The sequence below is a fragment of the Arachis ipaensis genome, chromosome B09, assembly GCF_000816755.2.
Source record: "Arachis ipaensis cultivar K30076 chromosome B09, Araip1.1, whole genome shotgun sequence".
NCBI classification, from domain to species: domain Eukaryota; kingdom Viridiplantae; phylum Streptophyta; class Magnoliopsida; order Fabales; family Fabaceae; genus Arachis; species Arachis ipaensis.
In genome coordinates, this window is record NC_029793.2 from 18,016,076 (window position 1) to 18,027,332 (window position 11,257).

General features: G+C 33.7%; 2 protein-coding genes across 3 annotated transcripts in view; both read right to left on the reverse strand.

The window, feature by feature from the left end:
• Nucleotides 1-2,817, reverse strand: part of LOC107616672 — a 14,341-nt gene extending 11,524 nt beyond the window's left edge. Inside the window, exon 1 of the mRNA XM_021112333.1 lies at nucleotides 2,807-2,817. The gene's annotated coding sequence lies outside the window, so the exon portion shown is untranslated. The remainder of the gene's footprint in view (nucleotides 1-2,806) is intronic.
• LOC107618353 (heparan-alpha-glucosaminide N-acetyltransferase) lies at nucleotides 2,789-11,162 on the reverse strand. 2 transcript variants are annotated; one of them, XM_016320386.2, is made up of 14 exons: nucleotides 10,954-11,162; nucleotides 10,621-10,871; nucleotides 9,547-9,684; nucleotides 9,361-9,442; nucleotides 9,036-9,112; nucleotides 8,606-8,715; nucleotides 7,642-7,762; nucleotides 6,715-6,831; nucleotides 6,515-6,606; nucleotides 5,045-5,111; nucleotides 4,824-4,902; nucleotides 4,662-4,753; nucleotides 4,254-4,397; nucleotides 2,789-3,114 (listed from the first exon to the last, which is right to left on the reverse strand). In XM_016320386.2, exons 2-14 carry the CDS (start codon nucleotides 10,843-10,845, stop codon nucleotides 2,974-2,976), a joined length of 1,485 nt encoding a protein of 494 aa, XP_016175872.1. In that variant the 5' UTR covers nucleotides 10,846-10,871; nucleotides 10,954-11,162; the 3' UTR covers nucleotides 2,789-2,973. The 2 variants fall into 2 exon arrangements, with proteins under 2 accessions (XP_016175872.1, XP_016175873.1); XM_016320387.2 differs by having other exon boundaries at nucleotides 10,621-10,847; nucleotides 10,954-11,161.

An 11,257-nucleotide genomic window follows, 5' to 3' on the forward strand; every position in this document is an offset into this window, starting at 1 on the left:
TTATTTTAACTTAGTATTTTTTTTTTCTTTTAGAAAATCTTAAACACAAACCCGAATTTCAGTTTTGAAGAATAGAACAATAGAATAACAATTCCATAATGAACCACACTTGTATTCTTAATATATATGACTTTCTTGTAATTAAGAATATATAAACACACACATTATAAAGAAGAAGGTTGGGTCATTAGAATTTATTATTTTCGACCATCAGTTAGTTATCAATATTTAACAGTGTGGGATAAAGTATAATATTAGATTACTAGACTAAGAAAATTGGATTGATAACTAAAAATAATGGATAAAAACAATAAATTCAGATGCTCCTCTATCATTTTTCATATATATATTGTGATCAAGCTAGCTAATCTTGTGTATTATCAGCAGCCAGTGAGACCTTGCTAAGCCTGCTTGGTGATGCTTTGGGATCATTGCCTCTGGCCTTTCTACTTCCATTACGTGGAGTACCGATACAACGGTAAACCGCTCTGTATGCTAGTGATTTCCCGAAGTGACAGTTGTCAAGATGGTTGACGCTTGATGATGGCTGAACAGAATTGTTGTGGATGTTGAAATAGGCAGCTGAAGTTTCAGCATTGTCTTTCTGAGTATCCATTTGCCTCTCTCCTGAATAATACAAGAAGCCAAAATAGAGCTTTGATTGTTGAAGCACATTGGTTAAAATGTCTTATATAGTTAGGAAAAGAAGTTGAGCATAATTTCTTTTAGCTAAAGGAATAATAGAACCCAATCTAGCTCAAGGCCTATAAAGAGAGTAGAGTCTCCTAACAAAGATCTTTTCCATTTCTAGAACTTGAACTTGATTAAATGATTAAAGTATTTATGCTGCCCATGGAGGCATGGATATAGTAGTTAGTGACTCACCTAAAAAAAAATATAAAATAAAATAAAATAATCTTTTATAAAATAATATGTAAGTTACCTTTTCTGATGTGTCATATTTTAATGGGTATTTATTTATTTTAAATTTTTAGTAGAATTTGTTAGATGACTAATTTATCTAATAAAATAAAAAATAAGATATTGATTTCGGGTCATTAAAATTTTTTAAAAATTTAACAAAATATTTGAAAAATAATGTTATATATTACTCTTTTATTTTTCACACAAAATCTTTGATTTCCAACAAAAATTAAATAAAAATCCAGACCTTCATAAAAAATAATTACAAACTAACTACATTAATTTTTAAAAAATAAGATATAAATTGTTTCAATTTCTTCCTTTTTTTCATATAATTCGAAACCAAATTGTATAAAATAAATTTTCAAATTTAAAGATCTATTTGACACTATAAACTTTTCAAATTAAAAATTTTCACAGTAACACTAATTTGTGTTTTTATTTTTAATTTGTCACATCAATATTTTAGTTTAGAATTTAGTTAATATAAGAAAATTTTTAAATTAATATTTTAATAAATATATAACAAATGTATTAAAATAAACATCGAATTAGAATATAACACATCAAAGAGGGTAACTTACGTTTTAATTTAGAAAAGATAGGATAGCATTCACCAAATTATAGACACCATAAAATCTACCAAGTATTTATCATCTTGACTAATCCCATGTCATATAAACAAGTCTGAATTTATTTAGCACATTGGTTTAACTTTGGAAATTCTTTGCAAATAGTGACAAGGCCATAGTTAAAGGTGGCAGGAGGCCCACAGAAGAAGAAGAGAGACTTTATGCTTCTTGGAAGCACTTTATCTGGTAGTTTGTAAAACTCAGTGTTATCTTCGACAACAAGAAACCAATTATACCATTTAGGTAGCCATAAAGATGAGAATCATGTTGTTTATTTCCGGAAAGTTCCCAAGAATATTTTGCTTCTGTTGCACACAAAGTGGAAGGCAGGATCACAGGGATTGGATCTCTCTCTCTCTCTCTCTCTCTCTCTCTCTCTCTCATAACTCAAATAATGTTGTTTATTCACTATTTTGTTGATTAATTGTTAAATTTCACAATTAAACTTGATGTCTAATGTCAAGTTTGAATTTGTCCTGGAATTGCCTGGCCTTGTGACGATCAACTGAACCATCAAGCTTCAGTTTTAGCCTAAAGACCCATTTGCAACCCACAGCTTTCTTTCCATTAGGAAGTTTGGTAAGGGTCCAAGTTCTATTAGTCAATTTAGAATTAATAGCCTCCTGCCAACTAGGATCACAGATGACCTCAGCATAGCATTTCGACTCTTTGTGTTTAGGTTGGGAAGTGTGTGTGGTAGATAAAATGGTAGAAGCATCAAGGGGAAGGAGGGGAAAGGGTGATTTTGATTCAAAAAACATAATTGTGGACTGATCAAAAAAATTTGCCAGAAATCAGCTACAATTTTGTGCTCAATTGTCAAATTGTCATCACTAAGGTAATCTCAGGATGTATTGATTATCCATTGTCCATTAAACTGAATAAATTGCATCTTATCCATTAATCTTCTGTCATAGAAAGACTGACGCTATAGACTTCCTTGACTCCTTGTGTTATTTCTAATTTTCTATTATAAATGATAAAACACATATGTGAATGGCGTCTTATCCTCTCTTTCTAAATGAAGTAAATGATTTGTTTAAAAAGAAAAGGAAGAAACAAGAGTTGCTTGGTACAAACTACAAACACAATGTTATCCAACCTTAATGCCATTATCATACAACTCCACAGTAACCGGCATCAACTCCACTATCATTTTTATATTTCCACTTTAACGTATATTTTCTTTCTTTGCAATGTATCTCGATGAAAATAGAAAAAGGGATAAAAAATAAACCCACATTGCCAACTCTAGATTCAAAACGGCTTTTTGTTTAAACATTAATATACAACTTGATGAAATGCCATCCAGACATTTCGAAGGTAAAAGTAGAGAAAGACAATTTTGGCAGGCAATGAGAATAAAAAAAGATATGTACTTGGATAACGATATATAACATATATGTACACGTCACAATCACATTTTTATATATATCCCTTTCTTGTGGAGGAAACCAGCAAAAAGACACCAGAACAAAATCTCCACTATTACAAATGCCATTGTGCCCCACTTTTCTGAATGAAATACGGTCTGTAGTAAAGCTTCTGTGGCGTTAACCTGCATTTTAAAAAAAAAAGAAATAAAATTCCCAATTAACCAACTTTTTAACAAGCAATTCTGGGAAGGTTTAAGAAGTGAAACTAATGCCCTCCCTACTCCAAAAAAAAAAAGCAACTAAAACACTTTTTTTGAGACATGAGAGCTAAAAAAGGACACCAAGGCCTGACAAAAAAACACCAGCCATATCCACTGAAAGAGCATTATCCTTTTCCTACATACTGGGAAAAGGTTGAAAAAATCGAGATTTTACGTGAAATAGGAAAAGTTAATTAAACATGTAAAATATAATTTGTAACAATATTTAAATAAAAAAAATCATTTGACTTAGTAAAAATTTTGTAAAATCGATTATTTTATTTAAAATCATAATATTAAAAGATTTTAAGAGTTAAATCGAGATTCTAGCTACTATACTAGGAACTCAATAATAATAGTAGTAAGATAAGGAACTCTTTTCTAGAATGCTGGATCAGTCTTTGGCAAGGAACTCTAAGGGGTGCTTTGAAAGTTGGCAAAGGTGCCCAATTCTTAGATAACATAGACAGGTATGGCTAATAAATTAAGGGACAGAGATGAATATGAAAGACGTGGAGCAGGTGTTAGATTGGATAGATACGAGGTGCAAAATCAGAATCAAGGCACAAAATTAAGGCACTAGTGTAGACTTATCTGGTATACACGGATGTTTATTCTTACAATGATAAGTCTGCTGTGGTAATAGATTCAAGGGTGACAGTTTTCTGTGTCCTTCTTCCTTGATGGAAATGCCGAAGGGGAATGGAGGAGTACTGGATGGTGTCTATATGAGATCAGATGATGTTGAAGATACTTCCTACTTCCTTTATGGCTCAAATATATAGCAAATGTAAGCTTGAGATACGAATCAGGTGTGTCTTAAGTTTTGCTTGAGGATGCTGTCGGGAGCTGAACTAAGGTGTAGGACACGAGACTAATACGGTGTATTTTTGTGGCTAATACGATGTAATTTTATTTTATATTTACTTTCTGCTGTGAAACTGTTAGGAACCTATAAATTAAATGATCTAATATGATGAAAGTAGATGCATAAAATAAAATCATTTAATATGATGAAAGTAGATGCATAAAGAACTAGCCCAGTGGAAAAGAAACATTACCAAGTTATTTTCAGGAGAACGCCAATAGAAACCCTGGATAAGAGATGGGAAAATGTCACAAGCAGCCAACGCATATACAATAAGAGCATTCATTCCCATCCATTGTAGTAAGACTGTAGGCTTTCTGAAGTTCTCTATGTCCACCTGAAAGAAAAAAAAGTGTTGGGGAAGTTGCAAACTTGAATGATGCTAGAAATCAAGAAAATATCTAGTAACATCTCTATTACATCTTAGAATATCATAAGAGTGTTTTAGGTGTTATCATAGAGTTTATTAGATGATCATTTACCTTTAATCTTTCATGATCTTAAAAGTTATTCTATACTTGGATACAATCAATTACTGGGGATCTGTTTAACTCTCAGTGCATTACAAGTGTCTCTAATCATGACACAAGGAAAAACTTACGATGTAATAGATAGCAGTCAAGACCAAGCCTGATGCTCCGGCAGTGATAAACATGTAGCTTAATGTGTATAATGCTTTTGATAAAGGAATTCCTGAAAAACTTTACAGTTGTTAGAGGAGAATATAACATTGGAATTTTCAGAAATTTCAAATTGTTAGTACCTAAGATCTCCAGAATGTATCCCATTAACAGTAGAGAGAAGGAAAATGTGGACCAAAGAAACACCCTCTGCTTATGGTCCTGCACGGAGAAGATGGTAGTTAATAATACAAAAAAATAGAAATCTACCCAGAGAAACAACTTTTACATCTCCCAACACCATATTACAAGAAAGGTGCAAAAAATGAGAAACCATATATTGTAAAATAACCATAGTCCAAACCTGCAAAAGCACAAGTATGTGCCCAAAGTGCAACCCTATGAAACATGTAATTGTTGCCATCAGTGAACTGGCAGATTTAAGAAAACAAATTAGGAACCAATATATTAATAAGAATGGAAAAGTCAAAATCGACAGATCTTAGGTACTACTAATTTGAAATTTGTAGCGCTGTGAAGGATTTTAATATACAGAAGGATGGAGTAAGAACTTTAGAGAATATAAAGAATTACCTTTTCTGAACAGTACAATTTTAAACCATAAACACATTGATAGACATTTAGTATTCTAGAGAAAAAGAACTCTATCCAACTATGCTCCTTGGAGCTTAAATATGTGTTAAAAATCAGGACAGAATCATATCATATCAAAGAGCATATAATATGATAATTGAGTGGGCCTAACTCACCCCAAAAAGTAACTGAGTGATGTCTGACACTTATAAACTCTCTAGAGAGCATACCCTTGAGAGATGCGGAACTCATAACAAGAACATGACTGCTAACTAAGTCACCCACCCAGGTTCCCCATGGTCCGGGAAGTTCCCACTAGTCCCAACTAACCCCGGCCAGTCTCCAGCAGATCCGGTTGGCCCTGGCATGGCTCTGGAGCCCCAGCTGGTCCTCTTTCCTCTTCAACAGTCTTACATCAACTTTTTGTTCAAGGGTCTTATTTTAACAAGCTTAAAGCTTAGTAAATAATATCTTTTATATGTTCTTGGTGCAGATTATCTATATGCTCAAGCCTGAGGTGGAGTATTAGAAATCACGATAGAATCATATCATACCAAAGAGTACCAAATATGATCTCTTAGAATTATCATTGATATTTATAATTATTTCCTTATTAGTATTAGGGTTTTATTATTATTATTATAGATACTAGTACTCTTCTCGTGTAAAACACATCACATAAGAGTAATATTCTCTTTTATTTGTTGAGTTGCTACTCTACGATATTATTTTCCTGGTTAATCATGGATTTTAACAGTATGGAAGGCCTGGCATTGTTCATATCAAGTAATATTCTTCGTGTGTGTGTAAAATAATGGCAGCTTCAAGAATGTACAATTCAACAAGGACAGAAGACAAATTTGTAATTGATTTATGATAGACTACTTTGGCTTCCCCTAATCCTTATAGCCAACTAAACTCAATAAGATAAGGCTTTGATGTTGTTTCTATGCAATCAAAACCATATTGTTGAAATTGCACAGGTAAAACAGTGGAGTCTTTTTATCCATTAAAAAATTGAAGAATTCCCAATGGGATAAAAGCTAGCATTCCAATACATATATATACACACGTAAACTTATACAGTAATTTTACATTTTATTTTATCCACATTATGACTAACCTACATAATACTCTCTCTTTTTGGTGCAAATAAAATTCACAACCACAATTATACATTGCTAAAGGGGATGGATGGGTTGAATAAAAAATGGATAAAGAAGGTACTGGTTTTTTTTACCTCAAAATGCCCTCTGGATCAAATGGTGCCAGGCACCATCCAGGTGAATTTGGAGGCAATGGTCCGTAGTCAGGAGAATTAACACTGCACTCCTAAAAATGAAAAGGTGGTCCATAATAAGATCATATGATGGATATAACCAGTGAACCTTGTGTGCCAGTAAATTTAACACATAAGTTATCTGAGAGAAAGTAAACAACCTTTGTTCTTTGGTACACAGGACGCTGATACATATGATGTTCACCAAGAATTAATCTATCAATATATCCCACTGCATTACATGGAGGATCAAGACTTCCCCTCACTTCACAATGAACCTGGTAAATTGTGTTGCAATTTTATTCTCCAAAATGACATTTCAAAAAAGAAAGGATTTTAAGAATAAATGGAAAAATTGAGAACCGTAATAGGTAAAGCATGAAAAGAAATACCAATTTTTATAATGTCTACTTTAGGCATCATGAATATCACTCTATTATCATTCTCTTACTCCAGTAATTAATAATTAAGAAGTCATGGATTAGACAGAGAAATGTTCCATGATCTTTGGAACCACAAAGTTGAGGTTTGTAGGCCATCCAGCACTAACCACTTGATTGTTTAGGCTAACTGTCATGCTGTGTTTGGTCAATATTTCAATTCCCCAAATGAAGTAACAAACAGTAGTGTGTGTCACAAAGTAGTAGTGCTTATGTGTTTATATGGCCGTTACCCATTCCTGTAATATAGTAATAATATTTTATAAACAGTATACATTCACATGAATATTTGTACTGATTAACCAAGTTATGTAACAGTAGACTGTATGTAATTTGAAACAACACACAACAATTCTAAGCCGGTTGATCTATAAGNAGGACCAAAAAATACATCTTAACATAATAACAGAATTATCTTTTAAGAAATTGGGGGATGGGGAGTTTTATAAATTATACAACAGAAACATGTTCCACAAAGAAAGGATTTAAGCAATAAGAATAAATTATATGCTGACTTCATCAACTGTATAGAATGCATCATATGGTTATTTGCATGAGAAACATACATAAAAGTTAAAACAATAGCCAAGAAAAGCCATTATATGTCTTTCAGCATTCAATGAAGGTCAGAGAAACATGGCAACTCACATCTTGAATGATAGAACCACGACTAGACCAAACCAAGTTAGACTGTTCAAATTTCCAATTTGGAACATAGAGACCATAGAGCAAGCAAAGATACACCAAGCAGAGTAAGAGAGAAAACATCCTGAAAAGAAATAAAACGAGAAGACTTAGTCAGTTAACACCAAAGAATGTCATAACACTAAGAAAAGTGACGTCCACCGAAGAGTAATTTAACTCAAGGAAAAGTGTTACAACAAAAGAATATCATACAGAAGGCTTCCATCAATAGTTAACGACAAGGAATGTTACAGAAAATTTTGGACACAAGGCTGCACATTTAGGAAAGGTGAGGTGGTAGATTGTAGATAACCACATTATTTTTGCTAAAAATGGAAAAACATACATTTAAGCAAGTTCAGGGATCAATCTGCACTTTTCCAAAACGAAAGGCATAAAGTGCAGATAGCTTATAGTTTACAGGGTTAAAGTGCCTTATCTATAAAGGTTATGAAGTTGGCTTGACAACATGAAGGATTCTCAACTAGTTGCCTCAATCTTCCAAAAAGTTCACCTCCAATGAAATGTAGGAATAAAATCACAAGGTTGTAAAGATGGCAACATGTGAAGTTTGGCGTATCTTTTTATCTCTAGAGATTATAATCCAATTCATAGAAAAATTTACAGAAAAAATAGAAACCACATGACAGGAGTGTTCATTAACATGAGAATGTCATAAATTTAAGGACATTGTAGAACCCCAAATAATAAAAGATCATTTCATGACTCACATCAACATTTGGGCATAGCATCACTATGTGATGAGAATTGGTGCGGAAAAACTCATAGAAGAATGCAACCACAATATAAGAAACTCGTAAAGAAACACGGCATTAATAGATGTATTTGGCAGCAACAGCAAAGATAAAAACTGTATTTTGCCATGATCACAATTTCAAAGTATCTAACACTAGAAAAATGAACTAACCACTGAATACAGTATTTCCTTGCAAATGCTACAGGTGAGTCAACCAAAACATTATTATTCAAAAGCCATATCTCTGACAGTGAGGCCAAGCAATATCCAATAGATATCCTCTGCATATCATACAAAGAAATTGGTGTTAATTTGTAGAGTCATAAATAAACTGATTGCCACCTTCTCACTTGATTATTTTCTCGGTTATGAAAATTTGCCCCTGATTATGAAAATTTGCTTAACAGAGCAGCATCGAGACCAAAAATTATCATCAGCACAAAGTAAATCACAGGGAAAATATCATGTATAATTACAACAATAATATCAAACATTAAATTATAAATTAATAACCCAAAGTTACAGAACAAAAGTACAAAACAAGACAAAAACTAGTTAAGCTAAGCATCATGGATATCTCTACTTTGCTAGTTGCAACTACCTGTAGTACACCAAGCCAGCGTATCTTGCTCAAATCAACTCCATATGTTAAATTGCCCCGCCCATGGAAATAGCCGCCTATAAATAAATTTCAGAATGAAAGATCAAAGAAACAGTTAACAGTTGCATAATTTTGAAAATCTAAATGGTCAATCAACTAACAAAGTATGAGTGATTTATCCATCTACACTGATATCAAAACCATGGATTTATTTCACTATAAAAAACAAAGTGGCACATAAGTATACAGGTGAATTCAATATGTCATGCTTCACTTGGCTGCAAAACAAAGGCAATGGCAACGGCAATAAGGCAGGGGAACATACCTTGTAGCAGCAGCCCCAAAATGAAAAGCTTAATCGTCCTAATTATCACTTTTTTTGTGGCATTTGGTTTGCTAGAGACTTTCTGACAGACAGGCAAAAGGAGAAAATAATTATAACAATGTTCAAGATACTCTTTAATTATATACAAAAGATTAGGGTCTACCATAACTTCCCAAAATCCCATACCTTGAATACCAGACCAATTGAAACTCCTACCCCAAAGAGAAAAAATGGCATTACAAAATCTGCAAGTGTTACCCCAAACCAGGGAGAATGATTCAAAGATGGGAAAGCTCCTCCAACATCATCAACTAAGATCATTAACTGCATGATAAATGAAGTCATACTTTAGAGGGAAACACAAACACATAGTAAGGCAAGTGAAGTTTATGGAACTTTAATTTCACTCGTTATATATAGTATATATTATATATATAGTAATAACAATTGTAAATCCATGGGATAAGTACAAATTTAACAAAAAATGTAATGTAATGAAATGTTTGGATGTGGATCCTAAAGTGCAGATATATGGGTATTATGCTGGTAATTGCACTTTGCTCTCCAAAGTTATCTTCCAACTCACCCCAAAACCTAATAGCATTTCCATAAAAGGTTAAAAACATAACCTAGCATATAGGTGGCGCATAAGCTAACCAAGTAGACAAAGCTAAGGGCAGGGAAGGGAGATAGTTGTCCACCGGATGCAATGACTAAACCCTTCGCCGCGGGCCATCTACCTAGGACAAAAGGCTGGCCAAGGATGCTTTCCATGCATAAGAGCATCTTCAATGGTCGGTTTCAGTTTAATTTCATTTTGGGTACTACAAAATGCAACATCAGTATTTGTAGGAGCACATGTCATAAATAGTCATTTGAGACTAAATGTGAGATCTATCACTCCAATGTTTAGTTCCAATTCATTTTAAACTTTATACAAGGTAGTAAAACCGTCTCTCCAAAGTGAGATTAATTTCATTTTGCCAATCATCTCCAATACAAAAACACTTCATTGAAGTTGCTCTAAGGCAGGGTTTGAACTCACTACCACGTGGTGGTATTAGATTAGTTTGACCCTCCCAAAACCAACCAAATAAAACAAATAAATTAGGCTCCGTTTTACACTCATAATCCCATAAAAGACGAGACAGTAATGAGGAATCGAATCAAATTGCAGTAAAATTGCTAAAGCAGTGGATATTTTCACTCTCCCGCTTTTCAGTTATTGAAGCAATCTCAGAAGAAGAAGTGAGAACAAACCGCGACGGTAAGACCACGGAAGACATCGAGAGAAGCGAGGCGTTGGTTGGGTATAACCTTAGCATGAGCATCCATATGCTTATCTGGAAAGGGAATGATGGTGTCTTCTTCTTCATTTTGATGATCAATGAGAATTGAGGAATGATGGTGATGATTTAGAAGAAGAGGTGCTTCTTGCTCTTCTGCAACCGCAACTTCTGTTAGGTTCTGGTTCTCAGTTGACATTCCTTGACTCACCAGTCACCAGTGCACTGAAATAGCGAAATTAATTGAAGCTCTGAAACAGTGAGGGCAACAAAGAAAAGAACGCACAGAAGAGGAGAAGTGAGGAACCTGAGAGTGCAAGGAGGAGAACGGAGGGCGACTAGCGAAGCTGTCACGGCGACGGCGATGAACGCAAAGACGACTACAGCCTTGTTTGTTTGGATCAAAGAGACGCGGAAGGAGGTAGGAAAACAGTGAAAACTGAAAAATAACGTTGTTTCGGTTCGAACTCGGATGTAAATTAGTCGGAACTCGGGAGAAATGAAAAAAAAGGTGAGAGTCTGAGAGATGGGATTGGTTATTTCAACTTTAGTAATTATCCAAATCAATTCTTAAAATTTTAAAGAGTAAACATTTTAAATTTTAAGAAAGA

Bases quoted from the DNA above. Each gene is read 5' to 3' on its own strand.
- LOC107618353 (XM_016320386.2), bottom strand. From the start codon at position 10,845: ATGTCAACTGAGAACCAGAACCTAACAGAAGTTGCGGTTGCAGAAGAG. The intron at 6,832-7,641 runs GTGAGTTGCCAT...ACAATTTACCAG, and splicing joins GTGGTTCTATCATTCAAGAT to GTTCATTGTGAAGTGAGGGG. The intron at 3,115-4,253 runs GTAATGTTTCTT...TTTAAAATGCAG, and splicing joins GTTCTCCTGAAAATAACTTG to GTTAACGCCACAGAAGCTTT.